The 26177-nt window shown below is 41.6% G+C and overlaps 1 protein-coding gene across 1 annotated transcript in view; it reads left to right on the top strand.

Moving 5' to 3' along the window:
* The window catches only part of LOC122794677 (disintegrin and metalloproteinase domain-containing protein 33-like), a 2280125-nt gene that overhangs the window by 1946448 nt on the left and 307500 nt on the right, over window positions 1-26177 (top strand). The window contains exon 20 of the mRNA XM_044063306.1: window positions 22827-22926. Within this exon, the coding sequence (XP_043919241.1) occupies window positions 22827-22926 (100 nt within the window). The remainder of the gene's footprint in view (window positions 1-22826; window positions 22927-26177) is intronic.

Genomic DNA, 26177 nt, shown 5'->3' with positions numbered 1-26177 from the left:
AATCAGGGCATGAACCCAAATGTAACTACAGCTGAATTAACGATGGTACTAAAGTAACTTCCAGTTACTTAGGAACTTAAATTAGAAGTTATGTACCTACCATAACGTTCCATGTTAGTTGTCTTCTCTCGCCTTCTTTCTTGCTGGATGGGTTCGGAGCCGAACCTCGGCTCCGACTCGGCACTTGCTAAGCTTGAGAACTCCTTTTACCAGCTCGAGGCAACCCTATATCCCATGATGCAAGGCGAGACTACCTCAGATCTCGTTTGGTAGCTAAAACACCCTGCTAAAAAATACTATTCCCAAAGGAAGAGCAAAGACTAGCCTAGAAGAACTAGGCAAAAGTTCTTAAGATAGACTCTTTCTACTGAAGACTCAGAAGAGTGAAAACTGAGAAAGAGAAGCTCTTCAAGATCTGTCCAAGCCAGGGGGAAGGAGGGAGGGACGCAAGAAAGAAGGCGAGAGAAGACAACTAACATGGAACGTTATGGTAGGTACATAACTTCTAAATGTTAAGTTGTCAATCTCGCCTTCATTCTTGCTGGATGGGACCGCGTCCCTAGCACCTGTATCCTGGGTGGCTCAATGGAACAGACTCTTGAGAACTGTGGAACCAAAGCTGGCTCTGTCCCTGGAGGCCAAATCTAATTTATAATGAGAGACAAAGGTATGAGGAGTGGCCCAAGTAGCTGCTGCACAAATGGTATCAATGGGTAGCCTATCCTGAAAAGCTGTAGATGTGGACAGGCTCCTGGTTGAATGCGCTTTCGGTTTTGAGGGTAGTTGTTTGCCTCTGAGCGAATACACATAAGAAATGGTAGAAGACAACCATCTGGATAAGGTCACTTTCGACACTGGGAGACCTTTCCTGTTTTCTGCATAGGAAACAAATAATTGATCAGATTTCCTGAACTGTTTAGTTCTATGTAAATAATATCTGAGTTGACGATGGACATCCAAAAAATGAAGTTTTTGTTCAGCTCTGTCGGAATAATTAGGGAAAAAAACTGGTAGATCGATGGATTGATTAATATTAGTCTGAGAAACAACTTTGGGCAGAAAGGATGGATTAGTTCTCAAGGATACCCTGTCCTTGTGAAAAACTAAGTATGGGGAACGGATACAGAGGGCTTGTAGTTCAGATACCCTCCTTGCTGAAGTAACAGCCACCAAGAATATTGTTTTCCAGGTCAGCAACTTTAAGGAGCATGAAGCAGACGGTTCAAAGGGGGGTAAAATCAAGGATGCTAACATCAAATTCAGATCCCATTGTGGAGGAGGATGTTTTACTGGAGGCTTTAGGAGAAAAACACCTCTCAGAAAAGCTTTGCATAGTCTGTGCGACATTATGTTATGATCTTGTAGGCCAACATGATAATTAGAAATTGCTGCCAGTTGAACTTTAACTGTCGATGAAGAAGATCCTGACTGAAAAACTTCAGCCAGAAAGTCTAAAATTTAATGCACCGGCGCAGTGAAGGGATCAATGCGCCTGGAGTTTGCCCATAGGGAAAAACGTCGCCACTTGCTAGCATAAACCGTTCTGGTGGACGACTTTAAGGAAGCTATTAAAATATCTCTGACAGGATCAGAGATCATAGGAAGCCTGGCTAGGGAAGGAAGTGGAGCAACCAAGCAGTGAGGTTGAGAGAACGAATGGCCCGGTGCTGTTGACCCGTTTGATGGATCAGAAGATCCGGAACTGGGTCCAAATGCCAAGGCTGCACCAGGAGATGACGATGTAGGGACGGAAACCAAATTTGTCGAGGCCAGTAAGGGGCAATGAGAATCAGCTTGGCTCTCAAAACGGTAGCTTTCTGAATGACCTGTGGGATTAAAGGGAATGGGGGAAAAGCGTACAGAAGTCCCCGGGGCCAATCCTGGGTTAGAGAGTCTCTCAGGGGGTGGCCTGGTAGGGGAAAAAGGGTGAAGAAGTCCGGGCATTTGCTGTTTTGGGGTGTAGCAAAATGGTCGCAACAAGGGGTGCCCCACTTCTGAAAAATCTCGTCCACTACCGATTGTTTGAGAGACCACTCGTGAGGCATGAGAATAGCTCTGCTCAATCTGTCCGCTAAGAGGTTGGACCTGCCGGGGATGTGCGTTGCTATCAGAAACCGATGAGAGGAGATTGCCCATTGCCAAAGTCTGAGAGCTTTTCGACATAAAGGATAGGACCTGGTTCCGCCCTGTTTGTTGATGTACCAGACTACAGACATGTTGTCCGTTTGAACTGCAATAGTCCCCGAGGGAAGAAAGTCGTTGAGGGCTTGCAATGTTAAAAGCACCGCTCTCATCTCCAGGACATTTATGTGCAGATGGTATTCTGTGGGTTGCCAAGTCCCATGGACCATCTTGCCCTGATAATGCCCCCCCACCCGATCAGAGAGGCATCCGAAGTGACTGTGGCAACCGGAGATGGGGGAACAAATGGTCGGCCGTGATGGAGCAGAGGAGAAGATATCCACCAGGTTAGATGAGTCTTGCACGATTTTGTAACCAAAATTTCGTGCCTCAAGGGTAGGTTCTGGAACGACCACCGAGTGAATAACATCCACTGCAGAAGACGCATGTGGAAGCGAGCTAATGGTAGAAGTACAATGGCCGCAGCCATAAGACCTAGAACCTTCAGAACCAATCTGGCTCTGACTTTGTTGCTCAGTAATATGATCCGAACGTATTTCTGGATGTCCAGAATTCTCTGATTTGTTAGTCTGGCTAACATACTGACGGTGTTTAGTTCTGCGCCTATAAAGGTGCTAGATTGGCAAGGCAGCAGAGAAGATTTTTCGAAATTCACTGAGATTCCCAACTTTTTGCAGATCTGCAGAGTGTAGTCTCTGCTTTGAAGAAGCTGATGCTTGGTGGTGGCGGAGAGGAGCCAGTCGTCCAAATAAGGAAACACCTGGAATCCTTGACGTCTCAGATGAGCCGTAACCACTGCCATGCATTTGGTAAACACTCTGGGGGCTGAAGTGAGGCCAAAGGGCAGGGCTCTGAATTGATAATGACTGGTCCTCAGCCGAAAGCGGAGAAACCTCCTGGAGCGTCTGTGTATCTTTATGTGATAGTACACGTCCTGAAGGTCTATCGAGCACATCCAGTTGTCCTTGCCCAAAAAGGGCAGAATGGACTGAAGCGTGACCATCCGGAATCTTGCCTTTCTGACAAATCTGTTTAGATTGCTCAGGTCTAAAATTGGTCTCCAATCTCCCGTCCTTTTGGGGACCAAAAAGAATCTTAAGTAGATGCCGGATCCTACTTGGTCTGCTGGAACTATTTGGACGGTTCTTTTTTCTAGGAGCTTTGAGACCTCCTGTTTTGCCAAATCCCTTTGACCGGGTGAGATGTCTGGAAGGGATTGGTGAGGTACGGGATACCTTTCGAAAGGGATTTTGTAAACCTCGGATATGATCGACTGTACCCACATGTCTTGTGAGAGGGAACGCCAGGCTAATGGGTACAGCGATATCCTTCCCCCGACTGCCTCCAAGGGTGGACAGTCGGGCAACACCTCAGGGATGCTGAAAGGGTTTGTCAGGAAGAGGCTCCCTGCTACCCTGATTCTGGGGACCCCCCCTGCCTCTAGGGCGGCGTCTGTTATTGTTACCCCCTCTGCCTCTGGGGGTAAACTGACCACGTGTGTCCGGCGTAACTCCTTGGGCTTTACAGAACCACATTTTTCCTCCTTTCTGACTTTTTGGATAGGGTCTTGAAGGAGTGGAAAAATGGACTCCTACGGCAGAAAGGGTTTTGCCGTCTTGTTCACACCTGGTCAAGGTTTCCTTCACCTGCAGTCCAAACAAAGCCGAACCGTCAAAGGGGTATTGGTGAAGGACGCCTTGAAGGGGTCCGCGAAATTACAAAGCCGCATCCAGGCCTGACGCCTAAGTGCCACTCCTGTGCCTGCGGCTCTACTCGCTCCATCGGCCGCATAGGATATGAGCCGCATGGAGGAGTTGGTTAAAGAATTTAGGATTGCTAGCTGTGTGGCAATCTTGTCTTGAGCCCCAGCAGCTGAAGGATCCTGAACCACTTCATCTAGTTCCTTGAGAAAGTCTCTCTGAAGTCTGGTGAAATGACAAAGGTAGTTCAGTGAATGCATAGCAAAGGTCGCTGAAGAAAACATCCGCTTGCCATACCTATCCATGGTCCTAGAGTCTTTGTTAGGAGGATGAACAGGCACGGAAGGATCCGCAAGTTCCTTCTTGGTGGCCGCCGCCACCACCATAGCATCCACAGAGACGCCCTTAGAAAGAAACTGCTTGTCTGAAGGGGCTGTAATAAATTTGGATGGCCTCCTGGGGACAGGTTCCACAGCATCCGGGGCTGCCCACGCCTTCCGAGCCACTACCTGCATGAGTGGGTCGAAAGGCGGAGACACCCAGGAGGTGGAGGGTCGGGATCCAAACGCCTCCAGGTATACCGACTCATCCTCGGAGGGGTCAATGGAAGGCCAGTTCCCCCTCTGTTTGAGGAGTTCCAGGATGTCTGAAAAGGAGACATCCTCAGAGGGGAACCGGGGGGAACCCTCCGACTCATCTAAGTCGGTATCTGATGTTGTAGACTCAGGGGAGTCTGTGTGTTTCCTCTTACACGTCCTCTTGCGCGGGGGTTCCCCTGCGGGATCAGGAGAAACCTCGGAAGAGGAAGTTATTCCCAATGGGGAAACCTGGGGCGATGGATCCCTGGGCCTGGGAGCAAGAGGCTGGCAAGAGAAAGCAACAGGCACCGAAGAGGGAGGAGCTAAAGGAATGGACCGTTGACCTGGCTCAGGTGCCAGGACACTCCTCATCACCTCAAAGGCTCCTCTCCCAGGGAGACCAGAATACTCCTGTTCCGAAGAAACAGGAATTCCCGGCTCCACTGAGACAGAAGGCTCCGAGGCCGATGTCGGTGCCGAGCTCACCAAAGCCGAAGCTCCGAGAGGAAGAGCTGGGTCGGACAAGGGTCCGATGCCACTCGCCCCCTCAGAGCCGACAAGGGAAACTCGATGACCGGATCCCTCCAAGGAAGGTCTCATGGAGGAGATCGGAGCCGAAGACGACGGAGCCGAAAGGGGATGTATCGGCCCCGGCGCCGACACGGTCACTGTCCCGAAAAGCTCTGGCTCCGAACTCTGGAGGAGAGTCGGAGGAGGAAGTTCAAGGGGAAGAGCAATAGCCGAAGTCTGTTGAGACGGGCTATGGAGCATTTGGGCTAGTGCCTGTGACTTCAACAGCCTGCTTACCACCCTCTCTAAATCGTGGTCTGACAGCCTGGAAGATCTCGAAGATTGGCTCCGATGACTCCGTTCTGATAAAAGAGGAGACCTCAGAGCTGAGCGAATCGACTCCAGAGAAGGGGACCGAGATCTCTTCCTGGACGAAGCCATCGGAGCCGACGTCCTCTCGGTTCCAGATGGAGCCGAAGACTTTTCGGCTCCGATACTGGATAACACCTCGGCACCAGCCGGTGCCGACAAGGCAACTGGAGGCTGTGTGTCGGAGCCGGAAGGAACCGACACTACCATATCAGAGGTAGAAAGATCGGCTCCAGCCGGAGCCGATCTCGACTCCGAAGGAGTCGGAGCCACCGGGGAAGGCTTAACAACCGTAGCCTGAACCTTAGGTGGCTTGGAAGGTTTACCCGACCCAGTCTTTGTCGGTGAACCTTCCGGCTTTAATAAGCCATGGAGGATCAACTTGTTCCTCCTCTCCTGCAGGACTCTCTGGCTAAAAGAGTGGCATATAGCACAGGAGTCCTGCAGGTGTAAAGGCCCCAGGCAGTAAACACAAGAAGTGTGACCGTCTGTCAGAGACATCTTCTGACAGCACGAGTCACACCTCTTGAAGCCTGAGACCTTTCCTTCTCTAGACATAGTCTAAGAAAGACAAAAAACACACACTCAACAAGAGTCACACAATTAACCCCAAAACACACACAAACTGACAGGGATTAATGAACTGGGAGGCTTAGGCCTAACAGAAAAGAAAATTAAACTTTTACCCAAAAAGAGGAATATAGGGTGGGAAATATAGTATTAGCTATACACTCTACAATAAAAACTAACCAATATAGGAAAAAGGGAAGAAATACCCTTGACTAAACTGTTGAATTAGAAAACTCACCTGAGCTGGCAAAAAAGAGACCTCTTCGCGAAGCGGCAAATGAGATCTGGGGTAGTCTCGCCTTGCATCATGGGATATAGGGTTGCCTTGAGCTGGTAAAAGGAGTTCTCAAGCTTAGCAAGTGCCGAGTCGGAGCCGAGGTTCGGCTCCGAACCCATCCAGCAAGAATGAAGGCGAGATTGACAACTTAACATCCACCACTTCTGGTGTAGTTAGGCTCTAAAGGCAAAACTAGGTAAAAGGATACAAAGGCTCACTGCAAATAGGCACTTCCACATCTAACAAGTTCTTACAAGGTAATTACCACAGGGGGCAATTTGTAAGTCAGTCATTTTCACTACCTACACAAGTGACACTACAGAAATTCCAGATAGGAAAGTTTGCTTTTTCACTGATGGCACAAATATATGAAAGCTGACTGACACCCGTTAAAGTAAAAGAAAGGTTGGAAAGAAGCCTGACAACATTAGAGGACTTACCTAATGCGTGGACATTCAGAAACCCAAAATAGTCCACTGCTTATAGGGATAAAGCCCTGAGTACATTGCAGGTGGCATGAGTCTGACTAGCTTATCAGATGATTACAAGAGCTTGCTGGGGAGGATGGTAGTGAGTGGCCTCTACTGGCCTGTTCTTGGGGAGGGAACAGATTCTAGCTAGCCACACAGACAACATATAGCAGAAGAACTAGATGTTCATCAAGTGGAGTTCTGAGCCAAACAAGTATGGCATTCTATACTATCATATTGTTGGCTAACATACAGTTGACTAACAATCAGCCTTCTGAAACAAATATGCTAGACTTTATACTCTTTGTCAAAAAGCTCTTCGTTTACACAGTATCTACCTGTGCTCCCTTCATTTACCTTGAAGTGCCTGTCAAGGTTGAATATATTCAGTACAAATCTTTGCTGGTCCTGCTACTTGGTTACAAGAACATAGACAATTAAACTGTGCACCTGTGAAGGAATAATGCTCTTAATTTTTGTTTGATCTCAAGACTTTGTTCAAAAGGGGCCATGCCCTGTAAAGAAGGAATTGGAATGATTTCAGGAAGATGCTATGGCAAAAACTTTCCTTTTCTGTTTTAGAACCCATGTGTGAAACACTTTTCATTCAATGGTCACTGGAAATGTTACACAGGATGACCTAATGTCCTGAAATCCTGCTGTGCATTTTTTGGGTCTATATCAGAAGCATGAACTTTCAAATGTTCGAGCCTCATATGGTCGACACCATATGAGAGAACTTTTGAAAGCTCGTAAGTTTCAATGGAGATCACCGTAGAGAATATTTCCATTTATTTCACTGTAGTGCGATCTTGGAGTTGATATATTTAAGTAGCAGGGGGTATAGGGGTGCAGGGGGGCTTCCCCCCTGCTCAGAGCGTTCGGGTAGTTTTTTTTGTTTTTGTTTATTTTTTATTATATGTTTAAAGTTTTAAAACTTCACTCATATGGTGTCGATCATATGAGCATCGAAGTTTTAAAACTTCAAGCATATAATATAGACCCCCCCACACATTTTTTACACTATTATTATGGAGGAAGACATGAGAAGAACACAGAATAAGAAAACAAATTCTCTGTTGAAGAGGTCCAATGATTCCCAAGGAGCTAATTGGAGATACTGTCTTTAAAACAGAGGACAGCTCCTGAAATAATTTTTGCCTTTTCCGTACCACCTGATGTGGCCAATGATGAAGTTCTACTGATCAACACAGTTTGCCTTACAGAAAATAAACCTTGTATCCCCACCACAAAGGTAGAAATGTACACAGAACTATTCGCACATTAGGCATATTTCCTTAGTTTTCCTTTTGGACTTAAGTCTTGGATATAATAGCTGTTTCAGGGCCAAACAAAATACAGCCAGCTAATGGAAGAGGTGTATTATGACTATTCATTTAGTTAAGTGTGCCTTTCAGTCATAACATGGGAAACCAGTGGCTTGAATAAGAAAAAAGCACTGTGATAGATACATTTGTAGAGACAGCAGCACTATATTAAACAGTTTCAATTATATTTTGAATCAGTAGATTCTGCACAACACTCACTATCCACAAAAAGACGATCTACAACATCATTCTGATAGTTAATCATGTACATAAGTAGATTTAATGCTCCTCGACAACTATACAGAAACACTGAGTGCCATGGTGTAGGGCTGGTACATAATAAAATAGAATAGCAAAGCACTCTGCAATACATAGAAGTTGGTATTTAAGACTGCAGGCAGTCTTACCACACCAGGTTGCCACAGAACTCCATGCTTGGAATGCAACTCCAAATGACACCAGTGAGACTGAAATAAATTCACATGCACTACATCAACTGCATACAGGATTGACCCCGACATGGTACTCTGGTTGAAGTAATGCTTGCATCAGCATTCATTTCCCTTCCCCACTGATATGTTGCACAGCAGTGGATCAGTGCTAAATTAAAAAAAAAAAAAAACAACTCTACATGGTAGAAAAAAAAAAGAATTCCTGGAAACAAAGTTCCCTGTGGTGCAAGGAACTTTACTACCACAAACACACTCTTCCTTACCCCACATATCAAAGGGAGCTCAATGGAGCTCACACAGCATCAGATCTCTTTGTTACTATAGTATGGTAATGACCTTAGCTCAGCCATCTTGCTTAAATAAGGGTACTTTTTATGATTCTTTGTGTGTCATGGGAGGGGTGGAAGAGAAAAAAGGAAGGCTGAATGAGGTCAAAAATATAATCAGAGAAGCTGCAGCCAACTGGCACAAAGGGTCAGTGGTAATGTATGATAGAAGAGTGCCAAAAAAGTTGAAAAAGTAAGGTGTACAAAACAGTGCTGCAACCAGTACTACTGTATGTTACAGAAACTTGGGCAGTGAAGGCAGAGCAGATGAGGAAGCTAGAGGTGATGGAGATGAAGTGCTGGAGATAGGTGGTAGGATGCACACTGTAAGACAGACAAAGAAATGAGGGCATCAGAGCAGGAGCCAAAGCAGCTCCAATTGCAGAGAAGGTCAAAGAGAACAGGTTACGTTGGTTTAAGCACAGGAGTAGAAAAGCAGAAGACAATATGGTGAAGAATATGTGGGACAGACAGGAGAAAGACAAGAAGAAACAAGGGCATCCTGCAGAGAAATGGATGAATTATGAGAGAAGACCTAGGACTGTCAAAGAAGGAAGGAGAGTGGCACTGAATCGAGAAGGATGGTGACAGCTGACATGGAGAAAAAAGGGGACTGCTTCCCTAGTGGCACTCAAAGGAGTCAGTCTATATATACTGCTCACACTGAAGAATATTTTTGTAAGGGACTGCTTCCCTAGTGGCACTCAAAGGAGTCAGTCTATATATACTGCTCACACAGAAGAATATTTTTGTAAGGGACTGCTTCCCCAGTGGCACTCAAAGGAGTCAGTCTATATATACTGCTCACACTGAAGAATATTTTTGTAAGGGACTGCTTCCCTAGTGGCACTCAAATGAGTCAGTCTATATATACTGCTCACATTGAAGAATATTTTTGTAAGGGACTGCTTCCCTAGTGGCACTCAAAGGAGTCAGTCTATATATACTGCTCACACTGAAGAATATTTTTGTAAGGGACTGCTTCCCCAGTGGCACTCAAAGGAGTCAGTCTATATATACTGCTCACACTGAAGAATATTTTTGTAAGGGACTGCTTCCCTAGTGGCACTCAAAGGAGTCAGTCTATATATACTGCTCACACTGAAGAATATTTTTGTAAGGGACTGCTTCCCTAGTGGCACTCAAAGGAGTCAGTCTATATATACTGCTCACACTGAAGAATATTTTTGTAAGGGACTGCTTCCCTAGTGACACTCAAAGGAGTCAGTCTATATATATATACTGCCCACACTGAAGAATATTTTTGTAAGGGACGGGACTGTTTCCCTAGTGGCACTCAAAGGAGTCAGTCTATATATACTGCCCACACTGAAGAATATTTTTGCAGGTTGCAAATCCTCCTAGTGGATGAAAGATAATCTTATGTAGAATGACGAAGAAATACAGGGAAACCAGTGACTTTTGATAGTGCAAGAGATAATCTTGCAAGCCTAGAGGCACCCAAAGGTGTTAGTCTATATATATTGTCTGCAATGAAAAACAAAATCCTAGAAAGATAATTTTATGCAGAGTGACACACAAAGACAGGTAAAACAAAGTATTCTGATTCTTAGTGTACACGGTCAAGCTTGCAAGCACTGAGCAGCTATGATTCTGGGGTGGTATACTGCATGGGTGGCAAAGGCTGTTTGCTTAAATTTTACTTATTGCATCCAAAAGGACTGACTGTGTGACTGATAGTTTGTTACATGATCAAGTCGAAAAGGTGTCTCTCCTGGGGAAAACAATCAGCAAAAGTTGGTAAAACTTTTGTGTCTTTAAAAGTCACCTTTTCACATAAAAACAGAGTAACAATCACTTTAAAACACTTTTCTCAGTTCAAAAAGTAAAATAAGCACAATTTATCCACAGAAAAACTGTTTTTCAATTACTTTAAACAAACTTTTAAAATGGCAGGAAAAAAGTGTGCTCCTGTTTAAAAGTAAAGTTAAGTTTCATAACAGTCCATTAAAATACAAACACCTATCTTAAAACTAACTTTCCTAAACAGGAAAGTACAACAAAACAAACAATTTTTTTTTTAATGTGGAAGGTTTTTCCCTAACGAGAATTTATCTGCCCAGCAAAGGAAATAAACAAGCTGACTGGACAGGATGAGTTCTCTCTTCATTGGCAGGAAAGCTCTGAAGGGCTTAGCAGCCAAAACAGTCTTTTTTAGTCAGCTCAACTTTACCAGAAGGGAACTTATCTGCCCAGCAATGGAACAGCGTTAGCTGACTGTTGATCCTCAAAAGCCTGCAGAGGAATACTCTTCTTGGAGGCAGGAAAGCTTGGAAAGTCTTGGCGCCCAAACCTGCCCTTTTAGTCAGCTCAGCTCAAGCTGACTAATGACATGGGTACATGGAAGGTGCTTTGAAGCTTTGGAAGCTGGACAGCTATTATATTCTATACAAGATATAGCGTCAAATAGCTAAGGCTACTGCAGCAGTGATCATTATGCTGACCATCTGTGAAAACTTGGAAGAGAACTGAAAACAGCATGGAGCACAGGTGGAAAAAGCAGATGGTAATGGCAGCTGAAGGCAAAAATTCCTCAATCACCCCAGAGAGAAAGACTGACTAAATGCACTCAAAGTTTAAATACAAGTGGTTCCCTGCTGGAATATATACAGAGACAAATAATAGAAGGTTGCAGGAAATAGATGTTTTAGCCAGGCAATCAGAATAAATACCTGGTATGCAAACTGATGAAAATGATATGAATGAAAAAAACGGAGGAACTGCAATGAAAATATGAACAAATGGCACAGAAACTGACTGAATTCAAGGACAGATCAGAGACAACTTGAAGTTTAAAGCAATACCAGAACAAACTGATGTAAAGGGCTGCAAAGACTTTGTGAGAAAATGCCTCAGCATATGGACTGATCTTTCTTCTTCTTTCGGCTTTTCCCGGTTACAGTTAGGGGTCGCCACAGCAGATCACCTGTCCGCTCATGACTGGCAGTGGAGTTTTACAGTGTGGAGTTGCCAGCCCGACACCCAACCTTCCACAGAAGACACATACACACAAACACACACACACACACACACACACACACACTTTGGGATGTGGGAGGAAACCAGAGCACCCGGAGGAAACCCACATGACCACAGGGAGGACATGCAGACTCAGCACAGAAGGCACCCCAGCTGAGGATCGAACCGGAGAACCTCTTGCTGTGAGACAGCAACGCTAACCACTGCACCACCGCTGAGCTTTTCTGCTGCTAATATTAGAAACAGCGCATAGAGTAAATATTCCTAATTTGAGACTGAGAAAGCAGAACAAAACAATACTGTTTAAACTGCAGAAGTACCAGCTAAAACAGGAAATTCTTTCAATCTTCTAGAGGAAGGGAACAATCTTAAAGTTTATATATGCAAGGATCTGTGTGGATAATGACATTTCCCAGTACAAACATAACATAAATGTTTTTTTCTTCCTTCTGTAAGACAATGCAGAGAAATGTTCTGTTTCAGGGTAACATGCCCTGCACTATTCTGAGTATTCTACCTATCTGCATTTAACTGTTTCACTCTCAGTAGTACTTTGCAGCCACTAAAATCAGTAAGTAGCAGAGGGTAACTATATGAGTAATATAAATGTGAAAGTATCCTAGCTGACATTTTACTCAAAAATGAATCTTTATATCCAAAAGAAGGAGGGGGTTATACTGCATGGTGTCTAGTGAAAGTTTAATTTGTTTTTAAACAAAACACTGTATTATGTTGCTTACAATACAGATTTTACACCAGTAGGAGATAGAAAGGGGGAAAACAAGTAAATGAATGAGAAACAAAAATGGAAACTGACAGTATATGATAGAAACAAAGGCAAGAATGTATAAAGATAGCTCTGCTAATGCATGCACCAGGTCTAGGAATGAATACAAAGTTAGAGACAAGTATGCTGACTGCAGGTAGGATAGATAACATGAGTCACAAACCAATTCACTGGAAACACTAAGTGAAGAAAGCAGTTTAAATGCAGGGGAAAGTATGTATGAGAAAGACATTTGATATTAAGATACCCACTGCAACATTTTGTAAAGCAATTCAAATCAGTAAGTACCAGTAAGAAAAATAACTATTTGATATTTCATGCTGTTTGGTTAAAGTCACATTTGTCATCAGGCTTAACAGAAAATTTCCAGTCTGCATACTGACCTATTCTGTCTTTTCTGCTATTGGACTGCATCTTGCCGTCCCTGACAAGCTATGACTGATTACATTAAGAGGGAACCAATTTGTCTAGATCAGTGGTGCACAACCTTTTTGTGGGGAGGGCCACTACACAAATTCTTAATGCATCTGCGGGCCATCTCAAAACATAGTAAGTCGTACGAGTTAACAATAGGTACCAGTGATTGCAAATTTTACTTACGACAGCAGTCATGAAATTGCCTGTTTTCTACATAAACTTTGCGGTTAACTATATTCTGGCTTGCAGCCATGACTTATTACAAACTCTTGCAGAGAGTTACTACTGTTTACAGACCACAAGTTATAAACAACAAAGAACAGTTACTTCTGCAGCTAAAATTGGAGGTGTGTGCAACTGCAGTCAATTAGGTAATTAAGCATGTGCTGGAAAGTTTGCATGACTGGAGTAAGGCACAGCATTTTTTCACTTTTTAAAAAAATGTTTGGTTACTCTCTGGTGATGGATGGCATTGCATCGTGGGCCACATTTGGCCCATGGGCCGGATGTTGTGCACCACTTAGTAAAAGTATTTTTACTTCTCAACCTATTCCCAAGGGTAATTACTTCATCCCTGATAATGTATGCAGACTAACTGCAACACCCACAGGGCTTGGTTCCCCTGCCTTTCTTAACATATGCCCTATTTTCCAAGAGATTTTTGCTATTACTACCAGTTTTGTTAATAAATATGGGATCATTACCCATAATTTTGTTAATTTCGGGGTTAACCTTAAAAATATTCCAATTTTTCCTTGTAATGTTTTTAATTTCCCCTGATATGGGAGTATGCTGTATAATACATGCTCTCTCATAATCCTTGGACTCCACAGTTTTCACATTCTCATTAATGTTAAGAAGGTCCCCACCAAGAAAGGTTTGTATCTGCCCCCCCATTCAACATATACCCCTTGAATGGTGTCATCAACAATCTTAGCTGGATAACCCCTCTCACAAAACATTGTTTTTAATGTAATTAATTCTTCTCAAAGATCTTCCAAATAGGAAGTCATTTGGGCTATTTGAATGGCCTGTCCTTTATCTAAACTTTTTTTCTGGGATATAGGATGGCAACTAGCAAAGTATAAATACAAATTACAAAATGTATCCTTTCTATAAATGTTGGACGTAAACCCATCCATGGTATGAGAAATAGTGGTGTCCAAATAATTTATCCTAAAGGGTCACATTGATGTGTTAATTCGAGGAAGATGGTAGTGTGGTTCAAATATTCTATAAAAACCCCAATGTCTTCCTTTTTGCCTTTCAACAATATGAATATATTATCCAAAAATCTTATATACAATTGGATGTGTTTCCAAAATTCACAGTTGAAAAGTTGTTTACGCTCCCAACCTAAGAGTACAATGTTAGCATACACAGGGATGCAAGCTACCCCCATTGCTACCCCTCTTATTTATTGGAAGTATTGCCCTTCAAAGTAAAGATAGTTGTTTTCCAAAATTATAGCCATTAATTCACAAATTAGGGTGACTTCATTGTGATTCAAATTGGAACAAATTAGGGTGACTTCTTCATGACTCAAATTGGAACAAGAAAAAAGGGTTTTCTCGAAAAGTTATAGTCCCTCACCTTTAGGAATGCATGTAAATAAATCTTTTACATCTATTGTCAAGAATATCAATTCCTCAGACCATAGTTCGGATTTGAGTTGAGCCAAAAACTCTCAACAATATTTGACCAAATGGGAAGTCTTTTCAACTACATGTTTTACATATCTATGTACCATAATCGCCAGGGGGTGAGTTTTAGCTCTACTAGCCAAAACTATTGGTCTGAAAGGGGGTTTGACATCCCACCCCCTTTGTCAGGTGCCATGATATGCAAAGTACTGTCCACCCTTAATACTTGTAACAAATTAAATTATATGCCAGGAAGTTACATTTTAATGTTTTATTTTCTCATAAGAACAATGAGACAAAGGAGACTTCACCCCAAGCTCAGAATGTATGTTTATAATCCTCTTTTACATCCTTTAATTGGGGTATACAAGAAAGTGGTGATGGAAGACATGTAAAATTTCTGGACAGAAACAAAGCAGTTTTATAGTCAAGAAGAAACCTATCTGTTACAAGTATTGAGGGGGGACACAACTTTGCGTATCATGGCACCTGACAAAGGGGGTGGGATGGTTCTTTTTAACATTGAGGACTACCTTAATGTGATGCACAATAGTTTATTTGATGAGAACAGTTATGTTCAGTTTTCCAAAAATCAAATAAACATATCCTACAGTAGAATAGACTTCTATTTAGATGAGTATGTTCTCAGTCAGCGGATAAATTTTGACACCTATGAATTTTTAGTAAACCACAATCCTATAATACCATCTATATTCAGGATACCAAAGGTGCACAAAAGTACTTTCAAACTTCAGACCAATAGTTCCGGCTAGTGGATCTAAGACTCACCCCCCTGGCGATTATGGTAGACAGATATGTAAAACACGTAGTTGAAAAGACTTTCCATTTGGTCAAAGACTCTTAGGAGTTTTTGGCTCAACTCAAATGTGAAATATGGTCTGAGGAATTGATATTCTTGACAACAGATGTAAAAGATTTATTTACATGCAGTCCTAAAAGTGAGGGACTACAGCTTTTTGAGGAAACCCTTTTTTCTTGTTCCAATTTGAGTCAGGAAGAAGTCACCCTAATTTGCGAATGAATGGCTATAATTTTGAAAAACAACTATCTTTACTTTGAAGGGCAATACTTACAACAAATAAGAGGGGTAGCAATGGGGGCATCTTGTGCCCCTGTTTATGCTAACATTGTACTCTTAGGTCGGGAGCGTAAACAAGTTTTCAACTGTGAATTTTGGAAACATCCAATTATATATAGGATTTTTGGATGATATATTCATATTGTGGAAAGGGAAAAAGGAAGCTATTGGGGGTTTTATAGAATATTTGAACCACACTACCAACTTCCTGGAATTTTTACATCAATGTGACACTTTTAGGATAAATGATTTGGACACCACTTTTTCTCATACCATGTCTGGGTTTAAGTCCTACATTCATAGAAAGTATACTTTTTGTAATTTATATTTACACTTTGCTAATTGTCATCCTGTATCCTAGAAAAAAGTTTAGTTAAAGACAGGCCATTTGAATAGCCCGAATGACTTCCCCATTTGGAAGATCTTTGGGAAGAATTAATTACATTAAAAACAATGTTTTGCAAGAGGGGTTTATCCAGCTAAGATGGTCAATGACATAATTCAAGGGGTATAAGTTGACTGGGGGGGCAGATACAAACCCATTCTTGGTGGGGACCTTCTTAACATTAATGAGGATATGAAAACTGTGGAGACCAAGGATTATGAGAGAGGATGTATTATACAACACACTCCCATATCACGGGAAATTAAAAACAATATAAGGAAAAATTGGAACATTTTTAAGGCTGACCCCAAATTAACACAATTATGGGTAATGAACCCATATTTATTAACAAAACTGGTAGTAATATCAAGAAGCTCTTGGAAAATAGGGCATATGTTAAGAAAGTCAGGGGAACCAAGCCCTGTGGGTGTTGCAGTCAGTGTGCATACATTATCAGGGACGAAGTAATTACCCTTGGGAACAGGTTGAGAAGTAAAATTGTTTTTCAAAAGGGAAACTGTTCCACATCAAGGATAGTCTATTTGGCATGGTGTGAAGGGTGTACAGGATTCTACATCGGAAAAACCAAGTGGGCATTAAAAAATTGGATATATGAGCACTTATATAAAATTAAAAATAAAAAAGAAACTAATGCATTGTACAAACACTTTACCATTTGCAAAAAGTTTACCAAATTCACTTTTGGGATCATTGACCAAGTGGTTTTGAATCCGAAAGGGGGTGACTGGAAAAATGTATTGAGTAAAAGAGAATTACAATTGCAGCTTAGATTAGCTGCCATACTTCCCCCAGGCTTAAATGACTTCATTTCCATAACACAAGTATTAAAAAAGAAAGCAGACAGGTTGTAAAGTTTAACCCTAGGTACTTACTATTTTAATTAAGACATGGGCACAGAAACACTTTTTATTTTTTACAAATAAAGAGAAAATTAGAAAAAGATTCTTATTTAGGAGAAGATTTAATTACCTGAATTTTTAGTAGGTATTAACATTTTATAAATATGCTTTTAGAGGTGTTTATTTTCTGTGACACCACGGGTCATTTAATTCCCTGTATTTAGTCTATGTGAATCACGTAACACGGGATTGGAAAGACACCTTTATTGGTGGATTGGGGGCCTATCATGAATTTTCGAGATGTATTTAAAATCTTTGTTCATGTGCTTTAGTGTTTTCTGATGATGTCCCTATTGCTTTTTGGGATGAAAGCGCTCAATACTTGGTTGTTCTATTGATTAAAGTGGATTTTACCACCAAAACTTTCCATGGAACAAATGTTTTAATTTTTTTTTATTTTTGGTTGAGGACACAAAAAACAGGACAGGATACAAACCTGTATTTATATAGTAACCCACACATAATGTTGTAAGAAATACATGTGAAACATAAAGAAACAAAAGGTATGTACTTACCAGAATAGATTTAGTAGTTTTCATAGATTGTTAATAGGTTAATGCCTTGGGGGGAGGTTCTAAGCGTATCCCAGTTTTCTTAAAAAAATAATGATGTCCTGTATCCAAATAGGACACTGAGCGCCAGGCATTTATAGCCAGGCCTGGTGGAAATTTCCTATTCCCCCACCCCATCCACAGTTAAGGTTGCGCTGAGGAACCTGTCACTGTAAATGGCTGGACTGGTTGACTACAATACAGAACAATAATCTTCATCTTTGCTGAAAAGAAAAGGACAATTTGCAGCATAATTGTATAACGTGTGCCTAGTTAGCTAAATCCCAGCCCACTGGTTTTCTTCCAGGTCTCTGTGGACAATGACAATTTAAAGGGAGACTGGTGGGCAGGTTGTTTACACAGTACAAACAGAAACCAACTAAATCTGTCATTCTGGTACGTGCATAACTTTCATATTTATGTTGGTCTTGTCCATAAACTATAAACTGCTGGGCTGAATCCACAGCAGGCTTTGGGTGGATCGAAAACAAAATTCCTTTATGGACTGAAGTGCATTCAGACTACAGTTTCTGGTAAATGTATGTAAGAAAGACTGTGTGGTGGTGGAAAACAGCTCATCCAGTGGTAGCTTCCTCAAGAAAGCAGCAGACACCATCTGAGCAATGACATAGTGTGCTTTGCGGATTTGCATGATTAAGGCTTTTGCTCAAACATACAGCAAAATATAATGCAATCTGAAAGCCACTTAGACAGAATTAGTTTGCTTATCTTTTGTTTGTTAATATGTACTGAAAAAAGAAACAAGTAGCTGGCCATCCTTTCTGAAGTCCTTAGTTCTATCTAAGTAGAATCTAAGCTGTCTATGAATGTCAGGGCAGTGCAATTTGTATTCCACTTTGTTGGAATGCCAGGAAAAACTACATGAAGATTTATGGACTGGTTCAAATTGGATTGGGTGGCTATTTTTGAAAAAGAATGGATTAATTCATACAGTTACTCTGTCTTTGTAGAAAACGCTACATGGAAACTTAAAAAGGGCATGCAGGAATTCTTGCTGAAGTGACAACATCCAAGTATAAAGTCTTACAAGACAAATAATTCATATCCGAAGTGTGAACTAGCTCAAATGTAGGCAATGTGAGTCTTTCTGGAGCAAAATGTAGGTCCTGGGGAGGTGGGTTGATGAAAATGTGGCCTAGAATGAAAGACTCTTCAAGAGGCTTTGTTTAACTTGTGAAGAGCAATAGAAGATGATGAAAAGCTCTGCTGTGAGGAGAAAGTGGCAGCCAAACATACTCTGATCAAAGAAAAGCTGGATCATGAATCAAAAACTTATTTGAAAAAGGATAGGATAAAACAAATAGGAGCTGAAAAAGAGACTACCTTTGTCTCATTGCCACACAGAAAACCTGTACAACATATCTCTACAAATCTTCCTATTTAACAGGGTCGGATCCAACACTAGGTAACCTAGGCAGCCACTCAGGGGCCAGTTCTGGCTAGGGGTTCCAGAAAATATATATAAAAAAAGTCTTCCTCATCTAAATTTTTCTGTAACAACTCATACTATATTCTGAGGGACTGACAAACATCAGTGTTCTCGCACTGAAAACACTGGCACATTCTGGAAACAAGTCTCATAGAAACAGAACCCCCCTCCCACAGGAAGAATCAGAAACTCAGCTCTCCCCTGAGTCTGCATTAGATATCTGAGGAGAAAACCCTGTATTTATGCCATCTTCTTCCTGTCCAGATTGAGAATCTTGAATCTCTTCAGGAAAAGAGGTATCCCTCTTTCTTCTACCAGAAACTAGTTTATAAGAAGGATCAACAGCCTGAATTAAACCCTGAGTGGGACCCAGTAATTTACTCCTGTGAAAAGAAATTTGAGGAGAAGATACATGTTTAGTTTTCTGTTTCTTTTTGACAGGAAAAATGGGACCGACGGTATTATTAATGGCAGCAGTTGCAGCTACTTCCCCAGGGATGGGCACATTTTGACAAAACAGGGAAGTCTTTTCTACTCACTATTTCTTGGACTGACAACAGTGTCTGCCCTTGCTCAGTGAAGGGACCCCAACACCTGCACAGGATGCGACTAACCCCTAAACCATAGTGGCTGTATGTGCTACAGCAGAGGGCTCTAAGGCAGAAGATGAGTAGTCTGATTTACAACTAATGGCCAAAGCAGTCAACCACCTGCAGTTAAGGCAAATTGCTAGCATGTTGTGGTGGCAAATGCTGCCTGCTTAACTTTTTCTTTTTGTGGCTGGAAGAAGGACTGACAGTTTATTCCATTGTCAAGCCAAAAAACGGCGCATCTTTCCTAGTGAAAGCACGCAGCAAAAGCCCATAAAAAGTTAAAGTCTTCAATATTCATTTTTTCACAGAAAAATAGAGTAAAAAGCACTTTAAAACACTTTGTCAAGCCGGAAAAGTAAGATAAACACAATTTTTCCACAGAAAGTACAAAACAGTTTTGTGACAGTCCACTAAAACACACACTCTTAGCTTTAAAACAACTTTCCTAAACAAGACAATGTTTTCAAACAAAACAACTTTTTTAAATGTTTGTTTTTTCACCCAAAGAGAACTTATTTGTCCAGCTAAGGAACAGCAGAAGCCAACCATCAGTCTTTGAAAGCCTCAGAGGACTGTACTGTTCAGTGGCAGGAAAGCTATGAAGGGCTTGGTACCCAAACCTGTCATTTTAATATGCTTGAGCTGACTGATGGTTTAGGTGTGTGGAAGGTGACCTGAAGCTTTGGAAGCTGTCCACCTCTTATATCCTTGGCAGGATATAACCCATATAGCCAAGGCTACTGCAGCAGTGATCGATATGATAACAAACATGCAAATTTCACAAAGAAGGCACTTGTGCTGGAAATCAAAATGAAGAACAAAGCAAAACATAACATTAGATTAATTATATAACTAAATTAAGTCATAATTATCTGAGGTACAACTAATGACCACATCAGAATCATCCAATTGTGACTGAGGCAAACTGAATGCTAAATAAAGATATCAAAGTAATGTCTTGTCTTGCCTCCTACCAAGGCTATGGCTAAAAATGTATGAATTAATGAATAAACAAATATATAAATACATACATACGTAAACAATGAAATTAAATTCATCTCAACATGTCAGTAACTTAATTCTTTAAATCTTCCAAAATATGCATATATGTAAGACTAAAACTGAGAATTGTTGCAATCCTTTAAGCACCTCCCAGGGGGAAAAACATTAATAAAACTCAACATGGAAAGAAAATAAGTAAGAAAATGAGGTTCAATTAACACCAACAGTCAACTACTTATACTTTTGACACTCCACTTAAACAGTCTAATGCCAGAAGTTCTGTACTGCAGAATATGGGTATACAGAGTACAGGAATAGATCATGGTTATTGTGATGTCTCTTCTCTGGGCTAGTGATCAAGGAGGCTCAATCCTCACCATGGACACTGGAGTATAGTAGACACACACACAGTATTTTTAGATGCAGCTCTCTGCACCATACACAATTTACCCTTAAAGGCACACAGGAAACACACTCCAGTCCTGGGGCTGGACTAGCTCTCTCTCTCTCTCTCTCTCTCCTGACTCCAAGTAAGGATCCACACTGACCACTAAGGAGCTCTTTATCCCTGTTTCAAGTAGCTAACACACACACACACACCGCACGCGTACTCTTTGAGATTTGATTTTCATGCACACATGCACGCACACCTGGGAAAGGCTGGCATAAATTTCCCACTCTACCACCTCTGCCCAGGCTATAAGATAGCTCCACTGCCACCAGCCAACAACTCTAAGGCTCTTAACAGGGCATCCAATTATAATGAGTGAAATTACTACTAATACCAATGGTAATGTTGACCGAACAGCAAGACTTGCAGGAGCATGATATCACAGCATCACTAAGTAAATATGAGCACTCTCAAACGTTAAATATTTCCTAAAAAGACAAGCCACAATGAAAAGTTTAATATATTTAATAATAAAACAACATGACAATACTGAATAGCTATCAGCAATAAACACCAGAGTTTCAATCAGAGGAAATATTAAAAATAACACAGTTGGAAAGATTCACACAGATACAGAAAAACAAAACTTAACTAATCTCATGATATTGTCCTGACTGATCTAAAGAAATACCGTTTCCTCCTTACTTAATAGAGCAAGGCAACGTGATGTGGGTGAGTGGTCTTTCTTGTCAGGTTTCACAAACAGACTGCCCTGAGACTTCCATCTCATGTAGTATTAGAGCATCATTTCAGTGCTGGATTACACAGTGACATCACATCTGGTCACCTGACTCTGTGGTTCCCACACTACCACCTCTACTAGAAGCTGAGCCAGGATTGTGCACGTGTGTCACACTATGTGCACATAAAGCTTTACTATGATGTGTTACAGCATCTGGAAGCAATAAAACCATTTCAACACTTCCACCCTTCCAGGGTAGCAATTAGTTCACCACCAAGGACAATACAGCAGGATTCCTAGTCCTTGTTTTCATAGACATTGTGTCTCTGGCTGCATTCAGACCTGTGAGATACAATATTTACGGCTTATATCAAGTAATTTAATTTCCGGTTATTTTTCAATGCTTGCTGGAATGAGATTAACCTCTTCTCTTCCAGTATCCTCTGCTGCAATATATTCAATTCAGTCTGGCATACAGGTATATCTCTTTTCTGTCCAGCAGGACCCACTGTTGCTACATTTTTAAACACAAGCAACTTTACAAATACATTTTCAACACAAGCCCCTGTACAAATCAGTTTGATATACAAATGGCATATAATTATTTATAAAACTCCAGCAAGCTATGCTGGCATATCTTACACATCCACACAGTTAGCACTACTGTTTCTTATGCATTACTATCTGTCTAAGGCACTACAGATATACCCAAATGTGGCAAAGCAACCAAAACATGCCTTGTGCCACCCTTGATATATGATTTGATGAACTGCAGACTATACAGTAACCTTATTTGGAATCCTATCATAGAAAAGCAAAATGTTCAAATATCACCAGCATCAACAAGACTGCTATTATGACTTGGTGTGTACAGCTGATATGACAGTGTACTTGTGGCATTTACCACTAGAAAAAATGTATAGCATCAGATGCAGAACTGCTCCCAACTGCTAGTATGTGTAAGGGAAGTAGAAAACAAATATTCTTAACTATGTGTAAGATGCATGAGCAGTTCGATATAACATACATTACTACACCTGACAAAATGTGCTCTACTGTGTATCTTTTCAATTCCTGCTTTTAAACTCCAAGAAATTGACTTTAAAACTAATTTTGTTTTTCAGAAACCGTAAGTTGGATAAGAAAGTTTACAAGGGACAACCTGATGCTGCAGTACCTCTTAAGAGTATTACTCCTTCTGAAACTGGCAACAGGATTAATAAGGTAAGCTGGTGGAGAGGCCAGGTATATAGTAAAGACAGGCATGTACAAAAAGTATACAGAAGTGGCTAGTACAAATCAGACAGAGATAACTTTGAAAGATATATCTACAAGTAAAACGCATCAATGTGCAAAGATATGGCTAGAAATATAATGCATTAGTCAATAAATGCAAAAAGAATCCAATTTTAGCTATCATTCTATCTGACCAGTAGCTGCAGTGTGTTGTAAACAGGAAAAAAGACAGATAAATGAGCAGTAGAGGGTCACAGGGGTGTAGACCAAAGAAAAAAGAGGAGCAAAGACAGGAAAGAGGCCTAAACTGCCTTTATGAGGTATGGATAGCCAGGAGAGATAGACTGGAGAGAGGGACATAGAAGAAAGAGGACAGAAGCTAAATCTTCCTCAACTGATGGGTTCAGATCCAAGACTCAGATCCAACTCGCCCGCTTCTACAAGATCATCAGATCCTAGAACTCCCTAGTACCTCCCTTTACCTATAATGCCCTGCCAACCTAACATATCTCAGACTGAGTTTGCTGCCCCTATATATAAAAAGGGCCACCTATTACAAAAAATACCAGAGGTAGAACAGAAAAAGGGAAGCTGTAGCTCAAACAAGGAACATAGGTTCCCATACAACTCTTAAATCTCTCCAGAAGCAAAAAGTAAGGGGCATATGTGTGGGGAGTTGAGGAAGAATGAAAATGGACAACTCAGATGGAACATTATGGTGAGTGCATAACTTTTTTATCTGATATTGCCATTTTCGTTTGTTCCTCAACTGATGGGACAGCTTCCCCAGCTACTGTAACCCTAGGAGATCCCTATGTAAGGATATGCTGGAGCACTGCTAAGTCAAATGCCTTGCTGTTCTAGAAAACAAATCCAACTTGTAATGAGCAACGAAAGTGTGTGGATTAGCCAAGGTTGCAGCTGCATAAATATCATCTAAAGATGCTCTGGACAAACGAGCTGAATAAACCACCACAGATCCTGGGGAATGAGCCCTAGAAGGTTTTGGTAAAGATAAACCCAGTTTATCACAGACAATCAGTCAATCATCTGGCCAATGTAACTCTAGATACTGGATTTCCTAATCTGGTAGGAGAAAAGGAAACAAATAACTGGCCAGACTTCCTAAAGTCTTTAGTTCTGTGAAGATATAAACAAAGCAGTCTATGCATATCCAACAGATGTAACATTTCCTATCCTTTATTTGGACATTTTGAAAACAAACTAGGAGATTAATGACCTGGTTAATATTTGACTCAGAAGCCACCTTAGGCAAAAAGAAGGGCTAGTTCTCATGGACACCCTGTCTTTATGAAAAATTAGAAAAGGAGATTTTGAAGATAGCTAGAAGGGTATCTGATTCCACACTTTAACATAACAGCCACTAAAAACATGTTTTTCCAAGATAATAATTTTAGGTCTGCTTTGGCTGAAGGTTCAAATGGAGACTGCATTAATGCCTGAAGCTTTAAATTTAAATCCCAAGGAAGAGTAGGATCTTTTAATGGAGATCTAAGAAAAAAAGCTCCCCTGAGAAAGGCCTTGCATAATTTAGAGGCTAACACAGAGTTATTTTTGCCCAAGCAGAAATCAGAGATGGTAGCCAACTGAACTCGAGTGGTTGAGAAGCTAGCTCCTTTATTAAAGTTTGAAGCTAAAAACTCAAGGATCACCGATACAGGTGCTGAAAAAGGGTCCAGACCTTTGCTAAGAACCTAGACGACAAATCTTTCCATTTACTCTTGTAAGTCTTTCTAGTACAGGCCTTATGGGAAGATTACAAAATGCAAAGGACTGGGGAAGAGAGCCTGGGCTGTCTAGCAATCAGTGGAACTGGAAAAACTATGCACTCAATTTGAGGCCTGTAATGTCCGGATAGTCATGCCTGTCGGATGAGACAGGAAATCTGGAGTTGGAACCAGAATCCAGGGTAGATGTAAAAGATGCGGCCAAAGTAATGGAAGCCAAATCTGATGAGGCCAAAAGGGGGCAATGATAATAACTGTGTTCTTCAATCAAACTGCTTTCTGTAGAAACTTGGGGATTAGTGGCAAGGGAGGAAATGCATAAAGGAGACTGGAGGGATAATCGTGAACTAAATACTTCTCAGTGCCTCCCCCAATGGAGGGATCAGAGCAAAGAATCTGCTGCACATATTGTTCAGGGGAGAGACAACTAGATCACAGCATGGCTGGCCCCATTGATGGAAAATGATCTCCACCATATTGATATTGATAGACCACTTGGGACGCATCAACCGGACCTGCTCAGCTTGTTTGCTATCACACTGGTTTTCTCCAGAATGTGCATTGCTATTAGAAAGTGATTGGAAGAGATCACCCACTGCCATACTCTCAAAGCTTTTCAACAAAGAGGGTAAGATCTAGTTCCCCCTTATTTGTTTACGTACCAGACTACTGACATATTGTTTGTCTGTATCTCAATTGTCCCGGATGGGAGAATAACTTGAAAGGTCTGAATTCTAGGAGGACAGCACTTATCTCCAGGACATTGATATGTGTCTTGGCCTCTTTGGGGGACCATGTACCTTGGACTGTCCTTGCCAAGTAGTGTCCCACACACAAGCTGGGGGGCATCCATGGTCACTGTGACCTTGGGTAGGGGAAGAACAAATGGACAACCCTAGCAGAACTGTTTTGAATGAATCCACCAATGAAGATATCTTTTGCATGCTTGTGTAATTGAGTAGACAGAGTACACCGAAATATCCTCATGTGGAGCCTGGCCAAGGGAACAAGAGTGATAGCTGCTGCCACGGATCCCAGAGCTTATAATATTAATCGAGCTGGAACTTTGACTTCAGACTTCACTGTATTACAGTAAAGGGGAAGAGAGGCTATCTGACTGATTGTGTCCAGGCAAGCAGCTATGAATGCCAGACTCTGTGTAGTGAGCTGAGATTTATTGTAATGGACTGTTATTCCTAGATGAGAACACACCTGGAGCAAGTAGTCCCTTGCTTGAAGAAGTCGATGCCTGGTTGGGGCAGTTAGGAGCCAGTCATCTATATATGGAAACACCCAGAATCCCAGCAGTCTCAGGTTAGTTGCTACCACTGCCATGCATCTGATGAATACCCTGGGGGCTGTAGTGAGACCAAAAGCAAGTGCTGTGAACTGGTAATGACTGGCTCCCAGCTAGACGAGTAGGTATCTGCTGGAGTGTCTGTTCATTTTGATGTAATAGTACACATTTGGAAGATCTGTCACACGCATCCA

This window comes from Protopterus annectens, chromosome 2.part1 (genome assembly GCF_019279795.1).
Source record: "Protopterus annectens isolate FY-2018-M chromosome 2.part1, PAN1.0, whole genome shotgun sequence".
NCBI lineage: Eukaryota > Metazoa > Chordata > Ceratodontiformes > Protopteridae > Protopterus > Protopterus annectens.
This window is presented reverse-complemented; position numbering and strand designations above follow the sequence as displayed.